General features: G+C 40.6%; 2 protein-coding genes across 4 annotated transcripts; both read left to right on the top strand.

The window, feature by feature from the left end:
• The first annotated feature begins 1,662 nt into the window (after positions 1–1,662).
• tmem39b (transmembrane protein 39B) lies at positions 1,663–6,187 on the top strand. 2 transcript variants are annotated; one of them, XM_026152826.1, is made up of 9 exons: positions 1,663–1,859; positions 2,439–2,636; positions 2,732–2,951; positions 3,093–3,176; positions 3,555–3,709; positions 4,925–5,258; positions 5,343–5,530; positions 5,627–5,747; positions 5,843–6,187. In XM_026152826.1, the coding sequence occupies exons 2-9, from the start codon at positions 2,506–2,508 to the stop codon at positions 6,074–6,076; spliced, it is 1,467 nt and encodes a 488-aa protein (XP_026008611.1). In that variant the 5' UTR covers positions 1,663–1,859; positions 2,439–2,505; the 3' UTR covers positions 6,077–6,187. The 2 variants fall into 2 exon arrangements, with proteins under 2 accessions (XP_026008611.1, XP_026008610.1); XM_026152825.1 differs by having other exon boundaries at positions 2,729–2,951.
• Positions 6,188–7,554: 1,367 nt separating this feature from the next.
• ccdc28b (coiled-coil domain containing 28B) lies at positions 7,555–13,439 on the top strand. Of its 2 annotated transcripts, none has more exons than XM_026152723.1 (6): positions 7,555–7,832; positions 8,899–9,200; positions 9,508–9,677; positions 9,910–10,064; positions 11,730–11,752; positions 11,879–13,439. In XM_026152723.1, exons 2-6 carry the CDS (start codon positions 8,965–8,967, stop codon positions 11,931–11,933), a joined length of 639 nt encoding a protein of 212 aa, XP_026008508.1. In that variant the 5' UTR covers positions 7,555–7,832; positions 8,899–8,964; the 3' UTR covers positions 11,934–13,439. The 2 variants fall into 2 exon arrangements, with proteins under 2 accessions (XP_026008508.1, XP_026008507.1); XM_026152722.1 differs by having other exon boundaries at positions 7,555–7,848.
• The last annotated feature ends 70 nt before the right edge of the window (positions 13,440–13,509 follow it).

The raw sequence follows: 13,509 nt of genomic DNA, 5'->3' as shown, positions 1-13,509 counted from the left end.
GTGTGAGTTTTACGGCAACGCTGGGTTTCTTTTCTTTTATAGAAAGGTTCAAATCAAATCACTTTTATTGTCACATCACATGTGCAGGTACATTGGTACAGCACATGTGAGTGAAATTCTTGTGTGCGAGCTTCACAAGCAACAGAGTTGTGCAAAATACAATAATGTAAACAAGCAAAATACAAGAATGGCTACATCTGAAACTAATAAATATATGTACAATATATAATAGTATATGCATTTCTGGATGTGTATACTAAATATTTTTCTACGTGTGTGTGTGTACACATATTTTACAAATTAAATAGAGTAAACAATAAATAAAATATATAAAAATATACAGAGTTGAGACATGTGCAAAGCAGTGGCATTACTGTACAGTACGGAGTGCATAATGTTGAAGTTCCAGTAGTGAAGCTGAGGTGTCTATGACGTGTTCAGGTTATTAATATAATTAGAGGGCTCTTTAAAATTAAGAAAAGTAAGAAAAGTACACTAAACCATAAATGGTACAAGTACATCAATAAAGGTAAAATTAACATTTAATTTTTTTCACAATGGACTGTGATGTAAATTATTAGTCAAGAAAAACATACAAAGAAGAGAAACTGTTCACTGGAAAGTATTCATCTTGTGGCCAGCTACTAAGAAATTTCAAAACTGTAAAATGTTAATAAATAATTGAATAAATAAAAAACATACAGCAAATTGTGCAAATATACAGTGATAAACCACACTGCATCTCATACAACACCTCCTTGATTACGGATCAGAACCAGAGCACCAAAGACTCCAGTCCAGCCAACTGAATGACACAGAGAAATGTGAAAACTGTAACATCAAGGCATAAAATCTGATGTATTTTCATTGGTTTTACAGCCTTCTTACTGACAGAGTCATTGTCTACAGCATGGCATCCTACACCAAAGTAAATAAGTAGTTTTGTACTACATCAAAACACGAAAAACTTGCCATTTCTTAATTGTGTAATATACAAATTCACTTAAAAATGTTTTTAAGGTAGGTGACAGTAGAAAATAGGAAATATTCTGTGCCTTAACATTTTTTTATGATTAAAGGTTAGAGTATTAATTACAGTAATAATTGTATTTTTAATACAATTTATCTAAAGTTGTTATACTCTATATACATATCTATATTATAGTTTGTGCGTACTATATATATTGTATAAGAATTGTATTATTTATTAATTAATTTTATAATTTATTTATATATAATAATACGTAGGGAAATGTTAGATAATATTTACATAGTTAATACGTAAAAATTATATAGAGAAACCTGTGATCGTACACTACCAAGTATAAGGAAACATTAGAGAGGCTTTTCAAAAGGTGCAAAACAGCTCAGAAAATGTTCAGTGGAAAAATCAAGATAGAATTACTGAAATATGTAAAAGAAAAAAAAAACAAACAAACAAAAAAAGATTTATCGTACATTAAAAGAAAATGTCTTTACAGTAAAGGAGCAACAATTATATATGGAGGATGTTTTTCAGAGTAGACTATTAGAACATTTTAGACTCCGTGTATCTGAAACATGAACTGAAATGAGTCTTATACCCCTGTGTTAAATCGTCATTTTAATCGATAAAAACGCCTTTCTTTTCTTTCTTGGTTAAATATGAGTGGAATATCCCTTTAAATGACTCTCCTCCCACAGCTCGCTAACATATCCGCTCCGCCGTCTGTCTACGGCTAGTTTCACATCAACAATGAGTGTTTCTGCTGCTGTCAGTGACATACACGCCATTATTTCAATAAATATTCTAAAAATTTATTGTGTTTAGTTCATTATCTCTGCTACAGAGCAGCATCTGACTCAGACATCAGACACTGGTAAGCGTACATTTCCTTGTCTAGCCTGTTTGGTGGGTTAGAAGCTACCTAGCTAGTCAAAGCTACTGCTAGCCTAGGCCTCAGTCTTGATATTTAGGCATGCATGCTCTTGGCGGACAGACTGAGGTCCGTGCCTCATTGTGTAGCTTCACGTTGTGTTCGCCTTGCAGCCCTGTATCTCTAACACACACGGTTTTCTAAACAAATTTCACCCGCGAGTGAAGCAAATGGTGTAGCTATTTAGCTTAGCTTTTAATATCAGCTTCCGCAAAAACTTGCACTTTAGAGCGAGGGATGCTTTTGCAGCTGGTGAAAACTCCTTTGTCATGCATATTTATGATTCACTGGATGTCAGATCTTCATGTTGCAGAGGGGTCTCCTTGCTGTTTGTTTGGGCTCTGTGCACGCCTCGTTTTATTATTTAAGCCATTCACAATGTCAACTTAACTCGTTTTAAGGCAGTACAGTGTGTCTTTCATGATAGATAGATACTACAGACTGGTTTAAGTCACAATAAATATTTAGTATTGGCCAGATATTCTATATGAATCCTCTCGCCTGCTGCATTTGTACGAACAGGTACAAAAACACGGAGAGGACATATCACCAAAACAATTGAAAGAGGTGTGCCGTGGGTGTGTCCACAATGGCTGGTGGAAGGAGAGGAGCGAATCGTACCACGTACTGCAGACCTCCGTTAAGCAGCGATTCAGGCTCAGTTGGCAATGGAAATCACACAACCAGCTCCCCGGTCACAGGGGTGAGATCTCGCACTAGGTAGGTCAAACTCTGACACACTGCGCCCGATCTGTCTGTGTGTGCCTCCTCCGTGGCCTCTTCAGGAACTTCTGTGCCATCTGATCTGTCAGCAGGAACAGCCCAGGGACGTGCATGTCCAGTCCTCCTCTCGCGGCCCAGACTGTGGTTCCTCTGAAACACTGCAAGATCCCAGAGTTGTCCATGGATCAAAATGTGCTGTTCGAGCTCCATCTTTTCTTCTGCCACCTCATTGCGCTCTTTGTGCACTATGTCAACATCTACAAGACTGTGTGGTGGTACCCTGCATCTCACCCTCCCTCACACACATCACTGGTGAGCACTTGGGTGTTCAGTGTTTTGACAAAGAATGTTTCAGCAATTGCTTTGTTGATCAACCTCTGTGTAGGCCAGTAGGCACAGTTTATACAGAATATGTGGAAAATCTCATGGGAGCAAAAATCTATGTTTTTACAGAACTTCCATCTTATTGATTATAACATGCTGGTGTTCACCATCATCATACTAGCAAGGAGGTTAATCGCAGCCATTGTTAAAGAGGTAAGAATTCAGTTATTGGCTTTTGTGTCACTTTACTTTTTATTAATCCAAGGCTCTCAAAAACACCTCATGCAGAAAGACTGTACCCCGTTCTTTTTTTTTTTTCATACTTATAAGGAAATTTCCAGCTGAAAAGGCCAGATGAAACAGAGACGTAAGAAAGAAATCAGTCTGCACGCAGCTCCACTTCAGTTTAATGATTTTCCCTTTTAAAGATTCTTCTTGTAGTAAAACAGTATCTTCAGATACATGCCTGAAGCACACTTTTAAAAATTTAAGAATTTTAATGGATTCAATTTTTCTGTGCTTGGTTTCTCAGACATCTTTGATCATGTCCTGCTGTGAAAGATTTGACTGTTCTCTTCTCCTCTGCCTCAGGCGTCACAGAGTGGGAAACTCTCTTTCCCTCACTCGATCTTTTTAGTGATGGCGCGGTTCGCAGTGCTAACGCTGACAGGTTGGAGCCTGTGCCGCTCTCTCATTTACCTCTTCAGAACCTATTCTGTCCTCAGCCTGCTCTTCCTCTGCTACCCGTAAGTATAGTATATCAAGGCTTCCTTATTTTACTGAATCCTTGTTGTCTTTCTCACACTGATTGAACAGTTGTTATGTTTTAATGTGGCTTCATTTGTTTTCTTTGTGCTGTGATCAGCTGACCTACATGGCTGTTGGCTCTGAAGGTTACTGCTCTTAGTAGATTCAGCCATCTGCTTTTTAACCACTGTTCCCGCCCACATTAACCCCTGATTAACAGGCCACAAACGCCAGAAGGAATTTTCAGTGCAAATAACTTGTTTTGAGCTATGTTTGCTCCTTCTAACGTTTCACATGTCGTTAACTTATAGATATGAAGCATTTGGACTAAAACTAGCTTTTGTAGTATACACAACTTTTGCCCTCTCTTAAAAGTTGTGTGAACCACATTATGCCAGTGAACATTCACATCTTGTTTCCATGCTCTGTTTGGTGCCCTACTTAAAACACAGCTTTGGTTTGCTGCACATTAATATTTAAATAAAGAAATCCAGTTACAGTGAAGTAGCTCCTATTCTCTTTCATATTTGATAGCGTGGCTTGTTTGCATGTCATTTCAAGAGGCAGATCAAGTTCTGTTTGGTGAACCTCAGAGTGCTTGATTACAGAGCCTTTGGTATACTATGGGTCAAATCTTGATTCATGACTGTGGGTTTTTATTTTTATTTATTTATTTTTTTTGAAAGGAATCATCTAAATCGCAGGTGTCGAACTTCAGGCCTCGAGGGCCGGTGTCCTGCAGGTTTTAGATGTGTCCTTGATCCACCACAGCTGATTTAAATGGCTAAATGACCTCCTCAACATGTCTTGAAGTTCTCCAGAGGCCTGGTAATGAACTAATCAGTTGATTCAGGTGTGTTGACTCAGGGTGAGATCTAAAACCTGCAGGACACCGGCCCTCAATGCCTGGAGTTTGACACCCCTGATCTAAGGAATCATTATGAGCATACTATGCAGGTCCTGCGTTTAAATATGTTGACATGTCCTGTGGAAATATTTTTCCATTGGTGGCTCTAGGAAAATGAGCTAGCAAGAATATGTGCAGATGGTGTGTCATATGCAATATTAAACCATATGTGGTATCATTGGACTCTGAACTAATATGACAAAGATCTGTGACTCTCAGTTTATGCTCTTTACTCTTCTACTACAACCCCAGCTGTAGTCTTGCTATGATCTGTAGAAATTAACTGTAGCCCCTCCCACCCCCACAGATTTGGGATGTATATTCCCTTGTTCCGACTGAGCTGTGACTTCCGACGAGCAGTTCCGCTCTCACCCATCACCAGCATTGGCTCCAAAGAGGTTGGCGGCGTTGGCCGGGGCAGGGATTATCTGACTGTGCTCAAGGAGACATGGAAGCAGCACACCAGCCAGCTGTATGGTGTCCAGGCCATGCCCACTCACGCCTGCTGTCTATCCCCTGACCTAATCCGCAAGGAGGTGGAGTACCTGAAGATGGATTTTAACTGGAGGATGAAGGAGGTGTTGGTCAGCTCAATGCTCAGTGCTTACTATGTGGCATTTGTACCCGTGTGGTTTGTCAAGGTAGGAAACTGTTGGACTTCACTGCAACTTTAATTCAATATGATTTATGAGCTTTTCTCAAAGTTTCTGCATATTTGCCTTCAGAGTACCCAGTATGTGGATAAGCGATGGTCTTGTGAGCTCTTCATCTTGGTGTCAGTCAGTACCTCAGTCATCCTCATGAGGCATTTGCTGCCCCCTCGATATTGTGACCTGCTTCACAAAGCTGCAGCCCACCTCGGGTGCTGGCAAAAAGTAGATCCCTCACTCTGCTCCAACGTCCTCCAACACATGTATGCACTGCTTTTAGTTTATTGCATTTTATGTTCAGTCAGACTAATTTTAGTCAGATTTAAAGCTAACTTTTACCTGGTTTTTTTTGTACACAGATGGACCGAAGAGTACATGTGGCCACAGGGAGTCCTGGTAAAACATAATAAGAATGTATATAAGGCCATGGGCCACTATAATGTTGCAGTCCCATCAGATGTTTCCCATTATCGCTTCTATGTGAGTATACTTAAATGAAGAGGTCTTGTAGAACCAGAACTGGTATCAGATCCTTTACAGAGCTGTGCTCATACTGATCCTCTTTCTTACTCTAGTTCTTCTTCAACAAGCCTTTACGAATATTGAACATACTCATCATCCTCGAAGGTGCCATGATATTCTACCAGCTCTACTCGTTGATATGCTCAGAAAAGTGGCATCAGACGATATCGCTGGCCCTGATTCTCTTCAGCAACTACTACGCCTTCTTCAAGCTCCTCAGAGACAGAATAGTTCTTGGAAAGGCATACTCGTACTCAAACAACTCATCAGACCACAAAGTTAGTTAGACTTAAGTTATTGTTCGTCTCACTCACGTTTGGAACAAGATAAACAAGCCTAAGATCTCTGTATTTTTTCTACAAACGGCATTTTTGTGTCACATTTTTGTTCTGACCTGCCATAATAAAAATAAATATTTTTGTATTACTTTAAACCTTGTTGGATTCTGTTTTATTCTCAGTCCACGCTGCTTACAAAATTTCTTTACAAGTAATAATGATGAATAGCCGTCCCTGTGGATTCCTTCATAATGGGAACTCCATGCAGGAGTGGAATCATCCTACATGCTTTTTCTTTTGGGATTGATTTAAAAATGAAGGATTCATTTGCCGTTTGATGCCTTGGTGTTCGCCAGACTCCAAGCATTAATTTTAGAATTTAAAAACTACAGTTTCTTCTCTTTTTAGAAAATAGAAACACTGATTCACAGGTCCATAAGACCTGTTTCCACTGATTTTCAGTCCAGTTCTTGTTTAATTTTGCAGTTTTCCTTCCTTAACAATGGCCTTTTCTAAGTAGCTTAGAAACCAAAACACCATTCCTTTGAAAATAGTAAGACACAAGAACTGGATTGAAAATGAGTGAAGAAGCAGCTAATGTCCAAAGAAAAGCTTTTAAAGACTTCCAAAAAAACTGGAGAATTATTGCTCAATACCACTTTTAAATTTTTTTTGGGGGAAAGTGTGAATCCTTGGGAGCAAAATAAAAAGAAATGATGGTGGCTTGAGCTTTTTGCATAGTACTGTTTGGCCTGTATGTTCCAGCTGGTTGAGCTCAGGCTGAGATGTCCCAATGCCATCGTGCTTCTTCTGTTGCAAGATCCCACATTTCCCTATTTTGTGGCATTGTCAGTTTAATTTACTGAGCAGTAAGAGAAACATTGCATTGCATTCATACAACAACCGAATCTTTTTGTTAACAAACAGACGCATACCACATCCTGCATCCTTTCCTCTGGTTCTGCACACACAGGCAGCTTGGAGTGACAACAAGAAAAAAGGTCCAGCATAAGGACATTACTTCTGCCTGAATTTCAGGTCAACTTATAAGCTTTTTTTTTTCTCAGTCATGTTGCTAGTTTGCATCTAAAATGAAAGTGAGGTGTGTGGACAAGCTATCTTCACAAATTCTTGTTGTGTTTAACATCCGTTGGGAAAGAAATAATAATACTTTTCATACAAAGGCTAAAAATTCTCATCTGTAAACTGAGGAGAAAAAAAAAGCACAAAATCCCCCCTCCCCCAACGGATCAAACTCCCATCCCATCCATCAAAACCCCACGCCCATGGCCACAGGGAAAGTCAAAAAAGCGTGGAAATTCCTTGCTTACATCCTGCATATACTGACACTGCAACACGTCAGTGGTGTTAGCAAAAGATGAACACTGGCGTCCCCGTGTGGCCTTGTTCTGTAGCACCCTCGGAGCCTTAATGGAGCAGTAAGTAGGATGTTTACAAAGAGCCATCCTCAGGCGGTGCACAGCAGCATCCTGCCAGTCAGTAACCTGCGTGAACAGTCGCTCCTCCCCCCGTGGCGCACGGCCGGGTGGACTGGCCCTTTAAGAAGGAATAAAAACGACAGCTGAGCTCCGCACGAGCCAAGCGCGGCATCGACGCTCTTTACCTTTCATCGGTAAAAACACCGGGGCTGTACGGATCGTTCCACTGTATTACATTTCTTTTTAACATCAGGATTCATATGAAGTGGACTTTTAAATCCTAGGAGGAGAAATGCGAGCCGGCGCCCTGTCGGCGTTGCTCTCTGGTGCGTAATTGATTCGGTAAGTCTTATTTGTGTCATCAGCAGATGATGCGTTCCCTTTACGCGTATCCTTTCACGGAACTGAACCCGGTGGCGCAGCGACCCGCAGTCCGCTTAATTGTTCTTTACTCGGGAGAATAATTCTCCCGCTAAAAGCAGAATTTCAGCGCAGAAAGTTGCCATTGTGTATTACCGTAGTGGCCATCTTTGGCTCCTACTTTGAACAGAGGCTGGCGCAGTGTTCACCAGATAACTGCTGTCACAACAGAGATTGTATTCATTGTAATGAGAGAGCGCGATAAATCCAAGGCAAGACCACCATAAAATGTAACTAAGCAACGACAAACACGGACACTGCTGTAACAGTTTCACGACGCTGAAAACCGACACGAGCTCGTGTCTTTTAATGCTAATGCGCCTCTGTAAAAATCATAATTCATAAAATATTTAGACTGAATGCATGTATTGACTGACGCATTAAATTCTAATGGCCTTTAATGTCTTTATCGCACAGTGTTAGTCCATAACGCGCCACAAGAATGGAGAACACAGACTTTCATTGAGCCTTTTGTATAAAAGTTATGTTTATTTCGGATGATAGCGTATTGTTTTATAGGCTCTTGGTGCAATAGAGTACATTTCCTTGTTAAAGTGCGTTCCTTGATTTCTTCATCACTCACGCAGGCTTAGTTTAGTTAGTTAGGTTTAGTTAAAAAATGTACGCCATCCAGTTTAGTTCACACATATTTTCCTAACCTTATTCCACTTTCAATATCTTCAAAGTCTCCAGTTTCACCTTTTTTTTTTTTTTTAAACACCAAGGAAGCAAAACCATTAATTATCTATCGAATAAATCCTATACAGGAAATATGTGCCTATATATTTCTTATCAAATTATAAATAGTGGAGGAACTGTTTGTTTTGGATTTTACTGTAATCACCTGGGGATGCTGTTAAAGCTTCCCTAAACATGCAGAGGGGAGCATTCTGGGCTGCAGCACTAATTTTGGCACAATGACAATCCTCCACAGGCTGCTGCTTTTCAAACTTCCTACCGTTGTCGTTTCAGGACTTCCTGCACACCAGCCAGGCTGCACCTCAGGGAGCTTCTCCTAATAGAACTAAGTAAATAACAATGGAAGACAAGCGCAAGAAGCGAAGCCCAAAAGTGTCCCTCCCCCAACCGCCTCCACCGCCCATCAACCCCCGCAAGCTCTCCGTCCTGCCTGCCAGCAAAAGTGCCACCTTCTCCCTCGGCCTGCCGCAGCCTCCCTCCCCCAAGAACAGGGGCAAGTATAAAAGGTCCATAGGCGCACCGGGACAGCCCAAAGACGTGTTCGCAGCGGTCGTTGCTCCACCAAAGATCACCAGGTTTGTGTCTTAATGACCTACCAGGACTGCACCGCTTTGTGGGGCAGACAGCATGTGTATGTTCAGGGATAATGGTGTTTCACAGTCAAAATAAGAAAGAAATGGTTTAATGCATCAGGTTTTCCTCCAAGACCAGCAATAAAATAACTCACTAAGACAACGCTGTGTTTCACCTGCATTTGATGATACAGCAGGATACAGATTTGGTTCGTCCGGGTGTTGTTTTTGTTTTGCTTGTTTTTTAAATGTTGTCATATGTTAACAAAAATAAATAGTTGCAATGTTATCTTGTTGTTTTTCCTGTCAGACCCCACAGGGAGAAGCCCAGGGCCCCCCAGCCAGCAGGGCCCAGTAAAGTAATCCAGTCGTCCCCCCTGCAGCACTCCTTCCTCACAGATGTCTCAGATGTGAGAGAGATGGAGGGAGGCCTACTCAACCTCCTCAATGACTTCCACTCAGGCAAACTGCAAGCTTTTGGTAAGGTAACCTGATAAGATGCCCCCCCCCAGGAGAGTATTCTGTTACTGGCTGAAAATAAAGGCGAGTGAAAAGTGGCTGTGTTACATGAATCAGGCTGAAATCAAATACACGCTGTGCTATTTTTTTACGCCTCTGCTGCCATGGAAATACTTTTGACTTTGATGTAATCACAAGACAAGACACACTGCGCCATCAGATTCAGGTCTGGTTTAACCTGTCTGATTTCCAGGTAAAGTATGCTCCTTTGAGCAGCTCGAACACGTGCGGGAGATGCAGGAAAAGCTGGCACGACTGCACTTCAGCCTTGACAGCCATGTGGAGGAGCTTTCCGAGGACCAGAGGAAATGTGCCTCCGACCACAACCTGGAACACCTGCTCTGCAACGTAAGCATGAATCCCAGTGGCAGCAGCTTTTTAAAGTGGACATGAAACACCACATGTACAGGTATTAAGGCTAGTTTACATCACGGAGCTCTACTCTGAAAAACCGCTATAGATTTAACACCATCTGTAGAGCTGGATTTAAGAAATAAGTGTTTAAAGGTTTTAGAGCACATGTAGCACCATCTTGTGCCTGTACAGAATGTGATCTCACTGGGTTGGCTAGTTGGCCAGAGCCGTTAATTCGGGGTCATGCCAGGTTTCAGAATTCACTGGATCATAAAACCCTTCAAGCAGTTTCATTGTGTGCTGATAACATACAGACTACTTTTTTACCTTCTTACCCTTTAAAAAAAACCCAAAACAAGGTCCACTGGAGTGAATGGAGATTACACAAGTCTTCCACGCAACAGCTGTGGTTCCTGCTAATAGACTTGCATTAATCTGTGTTACCTAACTAGTCTAACATTGTCCCGTTTGATTTTTCCTCATCGGGTCAGGTGTACAGACCAATCAGCTGGCAGAGCCCGACGCCCACAGGATGTGAATGGCACTATTTTATGTTATCCTGAAGTGTGATTTAACTCCCAGTATTCACAGAGTTAAGTTTGTCTTTTCCCAGGCACACCTGGGAAGATACTTTCTTACTCCTTCATTTACATATTTCCTCAGAGGCTCCTGTTTTCATTGGTTAGTATCTATTTTTCCTGTGGACATGCTGATGGATGTTAGGATTTCCAATTGTGCTTTGGTAAGAAACTTAGTTATGTGTATGTTGATAACTGTTTGGCTGTGCTTGGGAACAGAAAGACTTAACCTGATGATAATAACTGGGTTTCAAATCTCACCATAAAGCTCCATAAAATGGTGTCAAGGGGTTAGGGTACTCCTTAGTTGAGCTGTAATGTTAGGTGGCTGTACATTTTATAGTGTGTTTTTCTTTTTTTTTTGAGCGATATGATTTCTGGAGGGAGACATTCAGATGCTTTTTGTTTGTTTGTTTTTTTCCCCCACATGAGAAGGCTGTGACGAAAGGGAAGGTTTGTAGAGCTAATATCTCCACAATTGGGCATCTCAAACAAACAAAAACCTTTTGATAAACGGTACTATAGACTGAAGGAAAATGTGAATTTTTTTTATTTGGACAAACCAATGAATTTAAATCCTGTTACTATAATTTTCCACATGAAATTCAGTTTTGCTGAACTGTTGGCTCGTTTAAAAAGGGAAAAAAAAAAGCTCTCGTACAGTGATGTGCCATCTAAGGATGTCTTGACAGTTTCTATTGTTAGTTTGTTGTGTGGCTCCTACTGTAGTTACCCACGCTATGCTCACTGCGGGAAGCTGCAGTGCTCTGTGACTGAGGTGAGAAAAACCCTTCAACTCATTTACAGACACTACTGCCAGGAATACTCTCCAGAGTGGATAATTGGGCCTCAGAGCAGATGGGCTATGAAGCAACTTTACTTTGTATCGAAGCTTAACGTTTGCTTCTGGAAACACTGCAGTCGATGATGAGAGCGTAACTCAAATATTGATCTGAAATGCACAGGCTGTTATGTAACATGATCCCACAGTGAGATTACTGCCAGGTACTAGCGCTTCACTTTCTATTTTTGGCTTTGTTTTCAATAACCCTCTCTCCTGTTTGCTCCTTTGTTTCTGCAGCTTGAAGAGCTCAGCACCTCAATGTATCCTTTTCTTAGCTCAAATGCATATTTGTTTATGGGAATTGCCCCGACAGTCCAGGAGCGGATGCTGGATTTGAATGTGTTTTCAGTCCTTCTGTGGTGAATCCTTAATGTGTGCACGTTCAGACAAAAGCTCCACTTGGCTGAGAATCAGGACCTGCCCAAGACATCTGGTCCCTGACAGAATGAGGTGTTCGGGATGGCAACCACACACTCGTCTAACGTGGAATCGATCCAGCTGCCTTAGTAACAGGATGGAAAGATCAACGGGAGGAGGGGCTCGTTTTTTCCATTTGGTCAGTGAAGCTGAGGGAACAAAGCAAGGACTCGAGAGCAGCAGAGCATTAACTGAACACTGTCAAAATCATGAACCGCTCTCATTCATAACACAAAAGGAACTTGATGGTTAACTGATCAGGAATCTGTGAGAATATCCTGTATGTTAACTTTCCCTTGGCTTTAGTTTTTAGTTACATAATTTTAAGAAAGAAGTCAATCCAGGTGAGTGAACTCATTGGCTCTGTTTTTTTTTCATGCCAAAAAGCACATTTAACGAGACTTCGAAATATTTATACTGTTTCTTTTGTTGTATGTATATGCCTAATCTGTGACATATTCCATCTAACTGTATGCATCCATAAGCAAAGGTAAGGAATCTGCACATTCAAGTAGCAAACGCATTCGGCCCTTTTGACAGCACCACTGTGGCTAGCTCTGAAGTTTAAAGGGAGTTTTGCTCTTATTCTGAAAGCACTCCCTCATTTTTATATCTTTGCTAAAGGTTTGCTATTGGAAAACACTGGACGTGGAAAACTAAATGTTTATTTTCTGTGTATATTGCTGATATCAAGTTTGAATTATGTGCAGTTTAGTTGCTGTATTGGACAGGATTACCTTTAGGTTTTCTTTTTTTCTTTAAAAAAAATAAAATTAAAACAACAGTAGCAGCATCCCTCCAAGCACAAGCTAGTTCACCCTGCTGCTGAAATGCTAGAAAATCACGTACCATTAAATGAAGGTCAAACAGTAGCTTGTTCAGTCTTACAAGGACCGCACATGCGTAGTGTTTTGCAGCTAGCATACATTTCTAAACAGTGCTATTTCAAAATGGCAGCTACTTTGATATAAAGGTTCGGTGATTATGATTTGTGTTTTATTAAATTACAAACCCAAGAGTGTACTTTGGATGTCATGTTTAATCATGACCATAGAATTACAGAGATATTAGTGTTCACTGTTAAACATGAGAGCATTTTTGAAGCAACGCTCCCCCCTTTTTTGTTTTTTTCCCCCCAAAATCGTGTGCTAAGCCTACCTCTTTTCAAGCCTTTGATCAGTCCTCTTTCAAGGATTCTTCACAGCCAGACATTTGTTTTGTTTTTTACAAATGAAGTGTAGTCATCAGAAGGCTAGTTATGGTTAGCTTTTACTAAGAATGTCATGAATGAAGCATAAGGAATTAAAAAAGAACACCTGAAGCTTGTGTTTCCAGTAACTCCGCCTATTAATAAAGCTATATTAGATTACCTAAGATTAATAATGTGTGTTTAATGGACAGAAGTCATCTTTCAATTTTTAAAATGATCCATGTTTGTGATTAGCGAGTTAATCCTTCCACCCCATTTTCAGTCTTTGAATGACGCACGCTGAAGTTGGTTTTACAGAAATAAAACAGTTTATTCATATATCTTCTTGCTCTTGTTCACAAACAAGTTCAGTTATAATTTAACAATAGATGAGTTAAAAGGCTACTTGAA

This window comes from Astatotilapia calliptera, chromosome 19 (genome assembly GCF_900246225.1).
Source record: "Astatotilapia calliptera chromosome 19, fAstCal1.2, whole genome shotgun sequence".
NCBI classification, from domain to species: domain Eukaryota; kingdom Metazoa; phylum Chordata; class Actinopteri; order Cichliformes; family Cichlidae; genus Astatotilapia; species Astatotilapia calliptera.
Note: the sequence above shows the minus strand (reverse complement) of the source record. Positions and strands in the feature narration are given on the sequence as shown.

Bases quoted from the DNA above. Each gene is read 5' to 3' on its own strand.
- tmem39b (XM_026152825.1), top strand. From the start codon at position 2,506: ATGGCTGGTGGAAGGAGAGGAGCGAATCGTACCACGTACTGCAGACCT. The intron at 2,637-2,728 runs GTAGGTCAAACT...CTGATCTGTCAG, and splicing joins GGGGTGAGATCTCGCACTAG to CAGGAACAGCCCAGGGACGT. The intron at 5,531-5,626 runs GTATGCACTGCT...TTTTGTACACAG, and splicing joins TCCAACGTCCTCCAACACAT to ATGGACCGAAGAGTACATGT.
- ccdc28b (XM_026152723.1), top strand. From the start codon at position 8,965: ATGGAAGACAAGCGCAAGAAGCGAAGCCCAAAAGTGTCCCTCCCCCAA. The intron at 9,201-9,507 runs GTTTGTGTCTTA...TTTTCCTGTCAG, and splicing joins GCTCCACCAAAGATCACCAG to ACCCCACAGGGAGAAGCCCA. The intron at 11,753-11,878 runs GTATCCTTTTCT...GTGCACGTTCAG, and splicing joins GAAGAGCTCAGCACCTCAAT to ACAAAAGCTCCACTTGGCTG.